The sequence below is a fragment of the Lathyrus oleraceus genome, chromosome 1 (assembly GCF_024323335.1).
Source record: "Lathyrus oleraceus cultivar Zhongwan6 chromosome 1, CAAS_Psat_ZW6_1.0, whole genome shotgun sequence".
NCBI classification, from domain to species: domain Eukaryota; kingdom Viridiplantae; phylum Streptophyta; class Magnoliopsida; order Fabales; family Fabaceae; genus Lathyrus; species Lathyrus oleraceus.
This window is the reverse complement of record NC_066579.1, coordinates 95,288,885-95,308,236: the sequence shown is the minus strand read 5'-3', so window position 1 is coordinate 95,308,236 and position 19,352 is coordinate 95,288,885. Positions and strand designations below refer to the sequence as shown.

The following is a 19,352-nucleotide window of genomic DNA, read 5'->3' as shown; positions in this document are numbered from 1 at the left end:
CAGATTAATTTCCAAACTACCCCACTTTGAAGAGGTGGTGTCAGATGAATTGGTGTTTGCTCTCTAAGTTAAAGAGGTGGCGTCAATTGGATTGACTAGTGCATCTGGTGTTGTCAATCCAATTGACAAGATGTAAAAAATGAGAGGAGGCGTCAATTGGTCTAACGCCTCTGTGTATCCCGTATTTTTTTTTTTGAAAAACAATGTACGTTTTAGATAAAAGTCGAAATTGGACCGATTGATATTAATATTAATATGTGTTTACATACAAATACCATAAAGACTAATGTCGTTGACCGAAATGACCTAACCGACCTCTGGTACCACATCCCCTAGCTACCCGAACACGTGATCCTAACCCATGTTGATGCAAGTTGGTTCTTTGGTTAGACGGAAACATACCTAAAGGCAAAAAAAATAGGTATTGAGAGACTCGATGCCTTACGTGGATGAGTGCGAGTAAAAAATGATAAGGATGTTATGAAAGTGATGTTTAAACCAAATGATATCAGTTTGATTGTTGTAATCCGTTAGAAATGTTGTTTTTAAATGTTGTGGTTGTTGCGCAAAAAGTCAATTGTTGACCAAAAGTCAACTGTTGTATAAATGGTCAATTTTGTAGTTTTTGTACATGTATGTACTTTGAATGTGATTGTATGAACTGATATTTGATATTTGAATGCATTTACTGTTTGAAATGAATTGTATGTATATGAAAGATATTGAAATGAATGAACATGATAACATGAATCAATGGACACAGATTTTGAATGAATCAAAATCTAAGGACCAAAATGGATAACGATTAGGACATGTCTAACGATTCATGGACCAAACACCAATGAAAATGGCATGGAATAGACTAAGTGATGAACTTGATAAATACCTAATCATGTATCAATCGACATGACTATAACTTGAATGAACAATGCCAAGCATGAAACAAAAACTCTAGCAAGGCCCGAGATGTACAATGAACTAAGTCAAAATCAAAGACTCATTGACCAAACAACAATGGCAATGCAAATGGCATAATGACATTGGCCAGATGAAATAGGTTAGGCATGGACTAAGCATGGGGGTATGATCAAATGCAATGCTATGGATGAATTGAATCAAGTGGAAGTTATGATGCCATGGAAATGGGCTTGAACCAATGAACATAGACAAGCAAAAGATGAATATGTAAGGCTAAGAAGTGAATGCTAAACAAACCAAAGAAACCTCCATAATAGATCATGAACAAGTGGGCCTTGAATGGATCTTGACCAGGCAAGTGAAGCATATACAATGGATGATGCAACGACCATATGACTACCAAACACCATAATAATCATTTCAACCTTTCCTCAACGCATCATTCACACCAATGTCTCCCTTCAATCGTCCTGGTCGTCCTCCAATAACTCAAACACATCCCAACTACTCTGACATGAGTCACAAACTCAGCTATGGCGATAGCGCTTCATTGCAGGTGGTGGTGATGTTCTTGGGCCCTCAAATCCTCAAACACATAGGGTGAATCATCAACATGGGTTAGAGCCACGCGTTCGGGTAGGTAGGGGATGTGGTATCGGATGTCGGTTATGTCATTTCGGTTAACGACATTAGTCTTTATGGTATTCGTATGTAAACGCATATTAATATTAATATCAATTGGTCTGATTTCGAATTTTATCTAAAATGTACATTGTTTTTCAAAAACAATTATGCAATACACAGAGGCACCAAACCAATTGGCGTCTCCTCTCCTTTTTTTACACATGTGCGCCAATTGGATTGACAACACCAGGTGCACTGTCCAATCCAACCGGCACCACCTCTTTAACTTAGAGAGCATGTGTCAATTCATCTGGCGCCACCTCTTCAAAGTGGGGTAATTTGAGAATTAATCTGAAAAATGAGTTATTTTGGAATTTTTTTTTAAAAAGTGAGTTAGTTGAGTAAAAGTTTCTTTTCTTAAACTATTTGTCTTGTATTTTTTATGTTTTAATAAAGAAATTGTGTTCCCTTTTTTTTTATGTCAAAGACAAATATATTTCTTTTATTTTTATTAATTATCAATTATAAAATTTGTCTCATATTTTTTTAATATTAATTATTAACAATACTTGCCCCATCTTATATATCAATAACAAATATGTCTAATTTTGTATATCGAACAACAAACATTTCTCATGTTTTCTTTTTATATTTATAATAATTAATATTTAGTTAATTTTTATTTATCTATAACATATTTATTTTGTGTTATTTCTATTTATGAATGATAAACATTTTGTTTACACTTTTATATATATATATATATATATATATATATATATATATATATATATATATATATATATATATATATATATATATATATATATATATATATATATATATATATATATATATATATATATATATATATATATATATATATATATATATATATATAAGTGTCAAATTTTTGTCCCTGTTGTATTTATTTATCAATGAAAAACATTTATAATAAAAAGTGACAAATATTTTAATAGATTAATATTTATGCACAGATATTAATAAAAAAAAATTATCCCAAAAAATTGGTATCACAAAGTGATTTAATTGAATTCATCTAAAATAATTGCATCAATGAATTAAAATTAATTTTATATGTATTAATTAATATTAAATATGAATTTAATTTGTATGTACCCACTTACCCTATCAGTTAATCACAATTAGTGTAAAAAAATTTATACTCACTGTGTATAATAATTAATCTCATTAAATATTTGTCGGGTATTTAATTTAATTGATCAATCATATTAGAGTAAAGATTGTTTGTGCAAATTAATGTTGAAATGTTTAAATTGATTATTGAGTGCTTTTTATAAGATAGGAAAGTTTTTTCTTCCAAAAATTAGAAAACTTAACTAATGTTTTTTTCAGTGAAAAATATAGCATAAAATGTGAATTATTCAAAATAATGAAGAGATTAATTGTGTATCTTTACACTGACAACCGTGTATATCAATTAATCTCAATAATGAATTATGTGTCCCATGATAAAATTAATATACAAATGGTTATTGGTAAATTAAGTGACGATTAATTTTTTTAAGTCTATATTAAATTAAAATTAATATATTTTTATTATTTTCATTTTTATTTATAAGATATAAAAGTATATTAAGTTTAAATAATAGTTAATGTGAAATTATATCATTTAACGAATTCTTAAGTAACTTTTAAGGAACTAGAAGCGAAAAGTTATAATAAAGTGTATTATAGTTCTTCTAATTTTTATTTTGATAATATAAAAAATTAATTTAAACCAATTTTTAAATTACAAACATGAATTATCTATATATGATTTTTATAATAAAATGAAATAAATATGTTCTAAATTTTTATTTTCTATTTAAAAAATATAAAAATATATAATTTGCTTAATTAATTAGCAACAAACAAAGTTTATTCTCTACATAAATAGTAAGTGATAATGATTTTTTAATTATTTATTTTTATACAATAATCATGATAAAAAATTTAAGAGTGTAAAAGTTTTAATTAATATAAATATTTATTTTCTTAATATATATATTATTATTAGTTTAATAGTAATATTATTAAATTAAATTAAACAAATGAGAATTATAATATTATTAAATTAATGTAACATTGGAAATTTTTCAAAATGTTCTTAAATAAGATAACGTGGTACAATCAGTATTGTCTTTATAATAAAAAGTGACAAATAATTGGCACTTGTAAATTTTAATTGAAATTAATATTTATTCATAGATATTAAAAATATTTATTATCCCAAAAAGTGGCATCAAAGTGATTTAATTGGATTCATATAAAAATATTGTATCAGTGAATTAAAATTAATTTTATATGTATTAATTAATATTAACTATGAATTTAATTGATATTCATCACAATCAATGTAAAACTTTTTACATTAAGAATGGATAACAATTAATCTCATTAAATATTTGTATTATATTTAATTTAATGGACCAATCATAATAGAGTGAATGTTGTTTGTGTAAGTTAATGTTAGAAATATTTAAATTCATCACTGAGTGCTTTTTATTAGGAAAGTTTTTTTCTAAAATTTAAAAAATTTAACTAATATTCTTTTCAGTGAAAAATGTAGCATATAACGTGAAATATTCAAAATAATGAATTATGTGTCACATTTAAAACTAATGTACAAATGGTTATTGGTAAACTAAGTGAGGATTAATTTTTCTAAGTCTATATTAAATTAAAATTAATATATTTTAATTATTTTTACTTTTATTTTTATTTATAAGATATAAAATTATATTAAGTCTAATTAATAGTTAATGTCAAACTTTTATTTTTGTTTGAAATTATATGATTTAACAAATTCTTAAGTAACTTTATTTTTAAAGGAACTAGAAGCGAAAAGTTATAATAAAGTGTATTATAGTTTTTTTAGTTTTTATTTTGATAATGTAAAAAATTAATTTTAACCAATTTTTAAATTACAAACATAAATTACTTATGTATGATTTTTATAATAAAATAAAATAAATATGTTTTAAATTTTTTATTTTCTATTTAAAAGATATAAAATATACAATATGATTAACAACAAACAAACGTCTGTATTCTGTACATAAATATAAATATTTATATGTTTAAGAGTGTAAAATTTAAGAGTGTAAAATATTTAAGAGGGTAAACAATTGAGAATTTATTAGTTTATATATTATAGAATGTAAAAATTTAAGAGTGTAAAAAATTTAAGTGTAAAATTTGTAACTAATATAAATATTTATTTTCTTAGTATATATATTATTTATTAGTTTAATAGTAATATTATTAAATTAATTTAAACAATTGAAAATTATAATATTATTGAATTAATGTGACATTGGAAAATTTTCAAAATATTCTAAAATAAGGTAACATGGCATAATTCTCTTTTCTCAAATTTACAAGTGAACACCATTGAATATTTAATTATAATATTGGTTAAAAGAGTATCATCTAAAATTTTTATAAAAATAATTCAAATAAAATAGAAAAGATGACTATCTATCCTCTCTCTCATAATCTATTTATATTGATTTTACATGTTTCATTCCACAAACCCTAATTCTCATATTTTTGTGTGATGTTATATTGGTTTTAGTGTTTCATTCTGCAAACCCTATTTCTCATATTGTCGCGTGATGTTGCTTTCTCACCTTTTCAAATCAATTCGCATAACTTCAAATTGCAATGACGCTCTCTCACGACATGCTCTATATGCTTCATATAGAGCAAGTCGTCCAAACATTATGCATCACCGGAAGATACTTGTAAAGATCATAAACAAACCTGCACGGGAATATATGGCTTCGGATAAAAAATATAAAAGAGCAGGTGTTGCCTTGATTATGTCTTCGTTGGTGGCTTCAGGGTTGATGTTGCGTCATTTTGCTCAAGAGAAGTTTTTACGTGGGGCTGTTGTTTGTCTTGGGTTTTTTATTTTTATTTTGTTTCTCTTTTGTTTTTGTTTCTGGGTTTTTGTATTCCTTGTGCCTCCAGAACTCTTTTGTATTTTTTTATTCTTACATCATTTTATTGTCTTTTTGTCTGGAGCATATTTTGTCTTAAAATGTAACTTGTAAACCTTAAAGAAAAATGTTGATAGTAGTAACAGTTCACAATCTGTTATATTTTTTTTATCTCCCGTCTAAATTTCATAGAATCTTAATACCATTGTTTTTCATAAGTTGAGAGTTGGAATCAAGAAGTATTTCCAATGATATTTTCGGCTTTCTATTTCTTTTAATAACTTAGCCAACCTAAGTTTCTCATTGTCCACATTAGGGTTTACGGTTCCAAACTTTTATTCTCTCTCAGGCTTTTATTCTCTCTCATCCACTTTACAAGTTATTACAATTAACAAGAAATGTTAGCAATTAAAACCTAAAAATTCGAATACTCCATAAACCTGAATGTTTAAGGGTTAATGAACATGTTTCCTTCCCATTGCATCATATGTACCTCCAAGATTACTATAAACACCTAAGGTATCCTGATGATAAGGGTCATACTCTTTTTCTAATCTAGTTTTCTCTCTCTACTATCATGAAATTTTGTAACATTAATCATTTTCGCAATAATTTTTGATTCCTTGAACTTTCCTATTTTGTTGTATAAATCAGTTAATCTTAAAAAAAAAACATTGGAAACTGTTTCATCATATCGCGTCAATGACAATTAAGCATCTCCGATGCTCAATCAACCGAGGCAACATCTTGTTCCTAGTGATTTTCCGCCATAGCCATAACTGGTCAAAACATAATGGTCTAAGCACTTTCATAATCACCTTTTGAGTCACAAATTAATCACATTAATATCCGATCGGCCTAGAGCACTGACATACCTTAATACTCACTCACATATATTAATATTTAGTATAAAATGTATATTAATACTTGTTAAAAACTATATTTAACAATTTATTAGAGTTGATGGAGTGACGTGATATCAATCCAACTAGGAGTAAAATTATAAAATATTATAAATACAACCTATTGGTCAAATATCTTTTAAACTTAATAATCAAATTCCTTATTTTAATATCTATTTAATCATAATTCCTTAATTAAAATACTAATAAATTTCTTCACATTGTCTAACTATTATTATAAAGTAATTAAACATTACATCTTAAAAAAACAATATATCTTTTTATCGAATAAGAAAAATAATAGATAAAACTATAAATAATATTATATAATATCCTATCATAAAATTTAATAAAACAAGTGAATTTCTATTATAAACTAGCAAATACCCGTGCACGGAGTTGTTATACATATAATATAATTATTATACTAAGTTTTAAAAAACTATAGAATATAAAATATATATTTTATTAATTAAAGATATGTAATATAATGTTTAAACTATATCATTAAAATAAAACAAAATAAATTATTAAAAAAACATATTAACATTTTAATAATTTTTAAACTAAAATGATTATGATTGTCATAAGATTAAATTTTACAAGTATAAAATCAAAATTGACTTTTTATTGAATTATCTGTCTCGTATTTTTTATGTTTTAGTGAAAATTTTGTGTTCCGTTTTTTTATGCCAAAGACAAATATATTTCTTTTATTTTTATTAATTATCAATTATAAAATTTGTCTCATATTATTTAAATATTAATTATTAACAATACTTGTCTCATTTTATATATCAATAACAATTATGTCTCATGTTTTCTTTTTATATTTACGATAATAAATATTTAGTTAATCTTTATTTATCTATAAAATATTTATTTTGTGTTATTTTTATTTATTAATGATAAATATTTTGTTTACATCTCTCTCTCTCTCTCTCTCTCTCTCTCTCTCTCTCTCTCTCTCTCTCTCTCTCTCTCTCTCTCTCTCTCTCTCTCTCTCTCTCTCTCTCTCTCTCTCTCTCTCTCTCTCTCTCTCTCTCTCTCTCTCTCTCTCTCTCTCTCTCTCTCTCTCTCTCTCTCTCTCTCTCTCTCTCTCTCTCTCTCTCTCTCTCTCTCTCTCTCTCTCTCTCTCTCTCTCTCTCTCTCTCTCTCTCTCTCTCTCTCTCTCTCTATCTATATATATATATATATATATATATATATATATATAAAAGTGTCAAATTTTTGTCCGTGTTCTATTTATGTATCAATGACAAGCATTTATAATAAAAAGTGACAAATATTTGACACATGTAAATTCTAATCGAGATTAATATTTATGCACAGATATTAAAAAATACTTATTATTTCAAAAAGGTGGGCATCGTGAAGTGATTTAATTGGATTCATGTAAATAAATTGCATTCGTGAATCAAAATTAATTTTATATGTATTAATTAATATTAAATACGAATTTAATTGGTATGCACCAACTTACACGATTAGTCAATCATAACTAGTGAAAAACTTTTTATACGGACAATGCATAATAATTAATATCATTAAATATTTTCATGTATTTAATTTAATGGACCAATCATAATAGAGTGAAGGTTGTTTGTGTAAGTTAATGTTGAAATGTTTAAATTGATCACTGAGTGCTTTTTATAAGATAGGAAGGTTTTTTTAAATTGGTCGAAAGACTGAAGGCTGATAAGGCCAGAGTGAATAAGGATAAGGAAGAGTGTGTGGCTTACGTCGATATGGAAGACCAAGACCTGGTGTCAGAGGTGGAATATAGACATGTCGAGGAGTCTGAGGTTGACGTGGTTGAATTAAAGTCGGGTCCTTTATATGTATGTAAGTTGTTTACACCTGCAAATGGGAAGAACCCTTCCGAGCCTGAGAAAAATGATAAATTCCCTAAGAAAACGTATACCTTCGACGTAACCAAATGCGATGAAATTTTTGGTTTACTGGTTGTAGATGGTCAAGTACTGGTTCCCTCAGACGCGAAAGTACCACCATTAGAAGAAATAAAGAAATGAGGATTTTGTAAATATCATAATTTTCTAGGGCATAAGACCTCACATTATTTTCTTTTTAGGGATCTTGTTCAGGATGCACTGAATGAAGGTAGGTTGAAGTTTGCTAAAGAAAATATTTCAATGAATATCGACTATGACCCTTTACAAGTCGGAGATTCTAGCTATGTGGAGCATATGACGATTAACATGGTCGAAATTACTGCAGATTTTGACATGGCTGAGTTTGAGGAAAGTGAAAATCAGATTGAAGTTGTGTACCTGAAGGCTGGTGAAAGACTTGTGGAATTTCTCTACAGGTGCAAGGCTGAAGAGTCAGAGGTGATGTTGTGTCCTTGATGCAATGTTGTATTTGATAAGAAGCTGCAAGAAAGGTCGAGAGCACCCAACAAGCAAAAGAGAGGGAAAACTGGAGGAATAATAAGCCCCAATTTTATTTCGATAAGAGGGGGTTCCCCTGAAGAAGGAACAAACCCCTGTTCAACAGAAGGCCAGGCCTAATACATATAGACCTACGTCCAATGCTCCTCAAGGGAGGTGGACCAAATCTAATGGTAAAGAGAAAAATGGAAACCCTAAGTGGAGGAACTTTCAAATGGGTCGAGGGTCTTCTATGACTTATCGAGAAAATTTCCAAATGTCGGAGAGGCGCTCGTATGGGCCTAGTAATTACAAAGGTAAAAACCTCATGTCTATGACGCATTGAAGGAGATTCCAGAGGGGGAAAAAAGCTGAGAGGGATGTTGCAAAATCAAGCAATAATAAGCAACATCAAAATCAAACAAATGACCAGGAGAAGAAGCTAGTGAGAAGGAAATTGTTTTCTCCTAAGACAAGGCAGTCGAAAGGAAAGCTCAAGGAAGCAAGTGAATAAGGATGAATTAGTGACAAACAATTTTGATTCTGGGTTGGAAGAGGATTTTGATATGTTGTACAATTTAGTTTTTGTGCTCCCTAGGGAGTACGACCGCGTGACAGAAGTTGCTGAGATTGAAGATTGTGAGGAGGAAGAGTTGGCGAAACACAAGCTTGTGCGTTACTTTATGATGAATAATGGATGTATTGAATAACAAAATGTGTTTTTCGAAAGGCCCCACGATGGTATGAAAATCCATTTAAAGCCCCTCTTTATAAGGACAAAAGTCGAGGGCACTACAGTGAACAAATTTCTAGTGGATGGTGGGGCAGTTGTGAATTTGATGCCTCATTTTTTGTTGGCCAAAATAGGAAAATTCGATACAGACTTGATGCCCCATAACATGATGCTTTCCAATTATGAGGGTAAGACTGGACATACTATAGGAGTTATCAAAGTGGACATAATAGTGGGATCTATAATTCGACCCACAGTCTTCATGGTTATAGCGTCAATGGCTAGTTACAACTTGTTATTAGGGCGAGAATGGATACATGGAGTGGGGAAGTCCCATCGTCACTCCATCAAAGGATAGAAATCTGGCGTGAAGACGGGATAGTTAAGAATATTGAGGCTCATCAAGGATACTACATGGCAGAAGTGAACCATGTAGACAAAAGAAATTTCGACAGATATTTGGCCAACATAACGCCTTGCACACCAGCAGGGTTAGCTTACATGTCTTTAGAGGAAGCCTTTTACTCTTTGAAACTCCATCATACCCATGGGTTCACATGGGATAAAGAAATCATAAGGGGGAGAGGTTTTATGACCCATACACAATCCAACCAATTGGCTGGGGCGACGAATTTGATGATGATGTCTGAAGTCGACGCACTGAAGCAGATTTCGACTTATGTAGCTGAAATATCACACATGGTCGTCGAAGCCAATGAAATAGAGATTTTCGACGTAAGTAAAAGGATCAATGTTGGTTCTCGACCAATCGAACATCCGCGGTTAGCAGGCTTAGGAGATGATGGTAAGAAAGACCAAAGGCTCGATTGCATCTATGACAATTATCCTTTAGGTTTTTAGAAGGATCCAGGTGTGTCTACCGCAAAGATGAAGCCTCAAGATCCACTTGAACAAATAGATTTGGGCGATGGATCTATCAAAAGGACAACTTATATCAACGCCAACATTGATCCAAATTTAAGGTTAAAGGCAGTGAACTTTCTTGGTTTCGTGGTCCATAAAAAGGGAATCGAGATAAATTAGAATAAAATGAAGGCCATTAGGGATACAATAACCCCTTTTACTAAGAAAGATCTACAATGTCTTTTGGGAAAGATCAACTTTCTAAGGAGGTTCATATCAAACCTTAGTGGCAAGGTTCAAGCATTTTATCCACTACTCTGCCTGAAGATGGAAGAGTTTGTGTGGCAGCCAGAGCATCAAAGGGTGTTTGACGAAATAAAGGAGTACCTATCAAATCCTCCTATTTTGTCCCCTCCAGTTAGGAATGGATGCATGAAGTTGTACATTTCTGCCTTAGACTTGACTATAGCAAGTATGTTAGCGCAGGAGGATGATAATAGGGTCGAAAGAGCCATATGTTACCGTAATCGAATCTTGAATGATGCACAAACTAGGTATAGTCTTATAGAAAAGATGTGCTTTTGTTTGTACTTTTATTGCATGAAAATTAAAGCATTATATAAAGTAAATTGATGTCTATGTATCTTCCCATTTCGATATTATCAAGCATTAATTATCTAAACCAATTTTTCATAGTTGAACTGGAAAATGGGCACTTGCTTTAATAGAGTATTCCCTTACATATGTGCCTTTAAAGGCCATGAAAGGGCATGTGGTTTCCAACTTTATCATGGATCACACGATGATCGAGACGCCTTTGAACTATTTTGAATGGGAACCTTGGAAATTACATTTCGATGGTTCGAGTCATAAGAATGAGAGTGTTGTTGGAATTTTGATCGTTTCTCCAAACAAGATTCCAACTAAGTTTAAATATAGGAATAATGGTTATTTCTCAAACAACGAGGCCGAGTACGAAGCTTTAATAGCCGGACTTGAAATCTTGTTATAATTGGGGGCAAAATGAGTCAAAATAACAGGAGATTCTGAATTGGTAGTGAAACAGATAACAAAGGAATACAAATGTATTAAGGAGAACTTGATCATGTATTTTGTCATATTGAATCGACTGATCAAGTGTTTTGACTTTATGGATATCCAACATGTTCTTAGACTTCATAACCAAGAAGAGAATGAATTATCACAACTTGTTTTAGGGTATAAAGTTCCCAAAGAAAGGTTGAAGGACTTGATTGATGTTCGAGAAAAGGGTACAATCAACAAGACTCTCCCCATTGGATCTAACACTAGCGAAGCTGAGATCAATAGATCCAGAAAACTTCGAGATTTGTACTATTGAAAATTTGGCTGATACTGATTGGAGAAAATCAATAGTTAGTTGCCTAGATATCCCAGTCGGATTGATGGATCAAAAGGTTAAGTATAGATATTTGAAATATGTGGTCATAGGCAATGATTTATTTTAGAAGACACCTGAAGGAGTATTACTCAAATGCCTTGGTGAAGGAGAGGCATATTTTGCTGTAATGATTGTTTATAGTGGGGCATATGGTGCTCATCAAGTGGGGCACAAGATGAGGTGGTTGTTGTGTCGACGGAGTATTTATTGGACCACAATGCTGAAGGATTGTATCGACTTTGCTGAGGGTTGTCAAGAGTGTCAGATTCATTCAGCATACAACATGTTCCCATAAGTGAATTGCATGCAGTGGTGAAGCCATGGCCATTCAGAGGGTGGGATTTATATTTTATTGGAGACATTCGACTTGCATCCTCTAAAAGTCAAAAATATGTTCTGGTTGGCATTGATTATTTTACAAAATGGATCGAAGTAGTTCCTTTAGTCAATGCTGACCAAGATGCTATAATAGAATTCATCCATAAGCATATCATTTATAGGTTTGGAATTCCTGAGACCATCACAACGGACCAAGGGTCTGTGTTCACTGGTCGAAAGATGTAGGAATTTTCCTCTGAAATGGGGATTAAATTATTGACTTCAACTCCTTATTATGCTTAAGAAAATGGGTAAATCGAAGCTGCCAATAAGATTGTTATTGGTTTAATAAAGAAGCACGTTGGGAAGAAACTAAAGAATTGGCATAAATTGTTAGACCAGGTTTTGTGGGCCGGTCGAACTTCTCCCAAAGAGGAAATTAATATAACTCCGTTTTGATTGGCCTATGGACATGAAGTTGTTTTTCCTATTGAGATTTGTTTGCAATCAGTTCGAATTCAAAGGCAGAACGAGATTCTATCTGACCAATATTGGAACATGATGTTGGCTGAAATGGTTGATCTAGATGAAGAAAGGTTGGCAGCGTTGGATGTTTTAATATGACAAAAAGAAGGAATAGCTAGAGCTTATAGTAATAAGGTTAACTCAAACGTGTTTTCGATTGGAGATTACGTTTGGAAAGTCATCTTGCCGATGGATCAAAGAGACAAAGCTCTAAGTAAGTGGTCTCCTAATTGGAAGGGCCCATTTCGAGTTGTTCAACCATTTTGAACAATGCTTATGAGATCGAGGAGTTAGCAATTGATAAACGAATTCTAAGAGTAAATGGTAAATACCTTAAGAGGTACAAGCCTATGCTACAAGAAGTTCAAATTGCTAAAGAATAATATGCATTAGAAAAGTAAAAGCGCCAAAATGGTACTAAAGGGTGCCAAAATGGCATAGTCGTTAGAAAATGAGAAAAGCAAGGGAAATTAAAAGAAGTGCAGTCTAAGATGGAAACTTTGACTTGAATTTCTCAAGCTTGGTCTTAGAGAAGTCGAGCCTGGCAGTTTTCCGGTCATGAATTTCTTCTAAGAAATTGACTTCAAGCCCTATGTTGAGAGAAACTTCAGCATGTTCGACACCCTAGTGGCCTCTTCGTCAGTCATCTCTCTTGTGGAGAGTGTTTTTTCCCAGGCCAGCAATGCCTTCTCTTTCTCCAAGTTTTCGATCTCTTTACTAGGCTCGAGGATTTTGGCTCGACTGTGTAAAATTTTATCATCAATCGAGGCTTTCTTGTTAGTATAGTCTTGAAGCTTGGCTTCAAGTTCGTTGGCTTCTTATTCAAACAAACTGCTTGCATCCAAAGAATAAGGTATATCACATGGAGTGAAAGAAGGTAGTATATGAATGTATCATGGAGAAGGTAGTATATGAATGTATCACAGAATTGAATATTTGGGAATGAGTGACTGAAGAAGTATTGCTTGAAATCGAAAGGTGAAGTTGTATTGGAATCCATAAGAGAAATGATATTTCTACCATAGAGGGAAACAACTTTTAACTGCTTCAGGGTGTTAGCTAAAAAGGAAGGAATTAAGTGTTTGTGGTTGTTTGCCCAAACAACTCTAGGTAGAAAGACGGACTACATTGAGTGTCCCAAAAGGATATATATGGATTTCCAAAGAAAGTGCATTTCGATGTCAAAGAGACAGTATGTCACTGGGTGAACGATTTATGACCAAAGGTAGATAATGAATAGTGAAAGATATGGATGACGCCCTAAGGCGGAGGAGGAATATTTAGAAGTATGCTCGCCAAGGATTCGCATCCTCGTGCCACGTATTCTCATCGTGCAATAAGAAAATCAGAGCAATCATAGTTCAGAACTACGAGAATATATATATATATATATATATATATATATATATATATATATATATATATATATATATATATAATATATATATATATAGAGAGAGAGAGAGAGAGAGAGAGAGAGAGAGAGAGATTTGTCTAAGCAACAAGGACTCACAAGACAAACACATCTCCAAGGAAGGATTGCAGTACTGGGGTGCAAGGAGTAGTATATCACTTGCTGGGGAATCAATAATTTGAGGTCAAATCAGGATAGTATCTTGGATCCAGGAATAGGATAGACTCTCAATCAAAGAGCAAAGTGGCATTTACCAATACGTGGACTACCAGGCCGCCACTATAAGGTAAAGCAAAAAAGAAAGACTGAATTAAGTGTTTGGGGTTATTTGTCCAAACAACTCTCGATCGATGAGGTGGACTGTTGTTAAATCATCCTAAAAGGATAGACAAGGAGTCCAAGGAGAAGTATGATTGATCTCAAAAATATGGTATGATTAAATGAACGAAGAATGATTGATTAATAAATAGGGTAGCTCGCGAAGAATCTGAATTCTCCTGCCTACATATCCTTATAGTGCAATAAGGAAATCATAGCTTTCGTAGTTCAGACTACTAGGGCTGAAAAGAAATTGACTAGAGGCAAGAAGAAATGGATGATTGAAATTGAAGTGATTTGAATGGAATGGAGAGACTTGATAGTTGCTGGATGAGGACCACATTAACTTTCAAGTGGAGGGAGAAGAGTCTTTATAATTGTTTCTTGTATTGATGATGAAAACCTTATCAATCGTGATTCGAATTGCACTAAAGTCTATGAATAGAGGAGAATATGATGAGCGTTGGGTCATACGTCCCATACCCAAAGATACTCAAAATGGGGGTAGGAATACTCTAGTCCCACTCCTTCTCCATTACTTAAGGCTCATATCGTACAACTTGATTCATGATTGATAAGTTGTTGATTGTTGTCCTTGCTTTTTGTTGTATTTTGCTTTGTGAAGAGAAAGACTTGTCAATTGTATGATTAGAATTGTGCTAAAGTCTATGAATAGAGGTGAGTACGATGAGCGTTGGGTCATACGTCCCATACCCAAAGATACTCAGAATGGGGGTAGAAATACTCCAGTCCCATTCCTTCTCTATTGCTTAAGGCTCGTGTCACACACTTCTAACTTTGATTTAACAAGCATTTGAAGATGCCACATTTGATATGCTTGTATAATCTGCTGCTTGGTATGACTGAGGATGCCTTGATTGAAGATCTTGTCTTGAGGCCTCGAGCTCCACAGCTTGGAAGAAAAGTCTTATTAAGTGACCAATGGTCTTTTGCTCACTCAATTTAGACTGTGGGATTATACAGGTTCAAAGGATTTAATCAATCAAAATTGTTTTTTATCAATTTAACCATGGGTTTTGTTTTATTTTTAGGGAACTAGGATTGGATCTAATCAAAGTTAGTAATTGGTAGAAACTATCCTAAGGGATCATGTATTGATTCGTTAAAATTGATTGAAAATTCTAAGTTAGAAGTCCTAAGGGAGCATGTGCAAATTGGTCAAAATGTTGATTAAAATTCTATGTTGAGTCCTAAAATTGTAAAGAATTGATTAAAGTGTTATGTCACATTCTAATTCTAATGGGATCATGTCATTCTAAAACAAAAATGCCAAAATAAGTCCATAAGGGCAAAATGGTCAATTGCAAAAATATGTCAAATTCTATCCATGACCTAAAGTTAATTAAATCCTAATTGTTGATCTTAACCTAATATTTAGAAAAAAGTTATGATTCTAAAATCAACTAAAAACCTAATTAAAATCTAATCAAAGTCCTAATTAAAATCCTAATTAAAATTCTAATGAAAATTCTAACATCCTAATGCTAAAAATCAAGATTTAAATCCTAATTGTCAAAATCAACCTAATTAATCTAATATTAACCTGATTAAGCTAATTGCAAAAATTAAAAAACAATTAAGAAAAATAAAAGAAATGTAATTAACTAGGAGATATGAGTTATGAAAAAGAGGTGAGAAACTGAATTGGACATATGGGCTTCAAACCAAGCCCATATCTGATTTTTTTTGTCACAGAGGTGTATGTCCAAAAACAGTGTGAGAAGCAAAATGGAATATAGGCTGCGTTCATGAAGGAGAATGTCATCCAAGGCGCAGCGGAATTTAAAAATTTCTCCATTTAGTGATCCTTACGAATGGGCATGATCAGTGATAGAATCGTTACCTCTTGTGGCGATTCAAACCTTTGGTGCAGATTGTCGCATCCGCGAAAAACAACCGGCGGGATAAAAACAAAACAAACAGAGCCGCCACCGTGCGTTATTTATCCCAAAAGAGGGAAAGGAAACGCTCGAAGTAAACCTGGAAAGGAAATGGTCTTACGACCGATGATTACAGGGTAAGGGAGTCGGTTACGCAAGGGGAAGGTATTAGCACCCCTCACGTTCGTCGTACTCGACGGGATCCACGCTCAAAAGAATAGAAGAAAGGTTGCTAAACACTGCTCAAAAGAATGCACACACACACTGGAAACAACACAGGTGGGAGAAAAGGGGAACAGGCTCGCTAGGATATCGCATCATATGCCTACGTATCTCATCTGGAATGAGAATCAGAGCTATCGTAGTTCGGCTCACGCACGCCAAACAAAACACACACAGGAAACCGACTGCCAATCGCTGGACTTACGTCAGACTCCACACAAAACGGCAAACATGGAAACCGAATGCCAATCGTTGGACTTACATCGGACTCCGAACCAACAAACCCACACTGGAAACCAAATGCCAATTGCTGGACTTATATTGGACTCCAAGCACACAACAATAGGATACGGAATGCCAATCGCTGGGCTTACATCCATCTCCTAACACACACAAGAAAGGTAACAAACAAACAAGTTAATAGGGAGTCGGGAACTCGAGCCTAATAACTGTCAAGCAAACACACACAAAAAGAAAAAGGGTGCCCGGAGAGATCTCGTACGACCTCCTGCCTACGTACCTCATCTGGTATGAGGATCAGGGCAACGTAGTTCCCCTTAACAGGGGAGAAACTTTCTCCTAACCAGAGATTGGGAAATGACAAACTAGAAGGGAGACTGACTCGAGCCTAATAGTTATCATGTATTCCACAATGGTCCTAGGTTGAGTTTTCTATCTAACTTGCATAGGCAGCAAGCTATCCTAAACAGCACAAGCAAAGCAAAGCAAACATACACACAATTAGCACACACTATATACAAATAAAGTGGGCTCACACAAGGTTAGGCTGTGAAACACAAGCCAGCTGGAATCGGGTGTAGTTAGCTCTTAACCCTAACATTGAGAGTTAGGGTGAAGCAGATGCAATGGGAAGTGAGGGTAAGACCTCACAGCTCTTATCCCTGGCCTGGGAGAGCTTCAGACAGATGAAAGTGGGAGTTCAGAAAGTTGGAACTCTTCTCCACATATGACTGACTCAACAAAAGATCTTGGGTTAATATCCACAATGCATCAACACAAGGTGTGTGAGCAAAGTGGATGACTCACTGAATAGCAGGAGATGGATTGCACATCTCTTTTATCTGCCAATTGCCTTATCAAAGGACTTTTCCTGCTTGGCACAAAGATAAACATTCACAAGCATTGCCTCTTAAGGAGGGCTTCAGACAGGTGCCTGCCCAAGTAACAGGACAGATCTTCCAGACTACATGAAGTCAAGAGATTATACCTATGTGGTTAAGCAACCAAGCAAAAGCAAGTTCAAAATGAACTTAAGCAACTTATGTACCTGTTAAAACATCAAACAAATCAGTTAAATTGTATAGACAAACAGACAACATGAATATCAACAGTCAAACCCAATGAGCAAAGGCATAAGCCACAACTCAAGCTCAAATGATTTAATAACCCTACAAAACACACAATGTTAGTAGTCAAAAGCAAGCATCAAATGCTCATGTGAGGTTGCATCATGAACCATATAACCTGGATGTTCAACCTGAAAACAAAGCTCAAAGATGAGACAAACCACTAGGTCAAGGCCTAGGGTCAAAGAGGGAGAAAAAATCCAAAACAGAACATGAAAATTGACATGAATCAACTCCAATCAATTAAGAACATCATCAAAAAAATCCCACATCAATATCAATTACCAATTCCATTTCATGAATCAAATATGGCAAGGTATGCACATTGAAAGCACATTGAGACAACAGAATGAACAAATGCACATTAATTCAAAAATGATTCAATTAATTTTGGCAAAAATCATGGCTAAACAGAGCACACAACATGATCAACACACCAAAAATCAAGGCATTTGGACAAGTTTAAGCATGGTAATCAAATTCCATAAGGCAAGGCAATTAAAACAAGCTCAAATGTGACACATTTTGGTACATCAACTTAGCACAAGCCTAAAACAGAAATGGTAAAAGGTAAAAACCTCAAACCAAATCCAAAACAACCTCTAACATATCTAGAAACAATGTGAAAAATTTCACATTCATATGATAAACAACCATCATTTCACAAACAAATGAAAATCATGACTATTCAAAAATGCACAAATGGCAATCCAGCAAGAAAAATCCCAATCAGATCATAAATGATTCCAAAACTTCCACAAAAAATCATGAGCATTCACAACATTTATATCAAGCATAAAAATCATGGCAATTGGAATTCATTTGATAGGGTAAACACATAGCACAAGATGAACATCACAAGGTGTGACACAAACTGTCACACCTAACTTAGAAAAATCATAACTCAGCAATGGCAATTGATAAAAATGCAAACTCAACACCAAAATGTCCAGTAAGATGTCTAGTTTCACCATGTAAAATTTCATGAGCATTGGATGAAAATTGAGCATTTCACAATTGATGAACCAAGGCAAGGTCAAAACATGACATGTATACACAAACCCTAGGGCAAAATTAAATCCAACCAGGCACAATTCATGAAAAAATAATGATAAAAAACTAGACACAAAATGTGACATAACAAAAAAAACCACATATTTTTTGGATGATTATTTATTTAATTATGAATTTTTAAAGTGAGAAAAAAAATGAAAAAAACATGAAGGAGCAAGTATGAACATGTGGAAGAACAATTGAAATGAAACATTGGAAATAGCATGGACGAGATTCGAACACGGTGCACTTTCAAATGAGGCCTTTGGCGCGCTGCATGGGGATTTCCATGCAGCCAATAGGAACGTAGCGCTAATGAGACCTAAGGCCACGCTTTGAATTGAAAAAAAATCGTTGCCTTAGACTTGTGTTCTTCTTCTTCATGCGCGCACGGTTATGAACAGTAAGCATCAAG

The 19,352-nt window shown here is 32.9% G+C and overlaps 1 protein-coding gene across 1 annotated transcript in view; it reads right to left on the bottom strand.

Annotated features, from left to right (window-relative positions):
* Positions 1–10,412: 10,412 nt before the first annotated feature.
* Positions 10,413–19,352, bottom strand: part of LOC127093396 (uncharacterized) — an 80,150-nt gene continuing 71,210 nt past the window's right edge. Inside the window, exon 2 of the mRNA XM_051032329.1 lies at positions 10,413–10,469. Within this exon, the coding sequence (XP_050888286.1) occupies positions 10,413–10,469 (57 nt within the window). The remainder of the gene's footprint in view (positions 10,470–19,352) is intronic.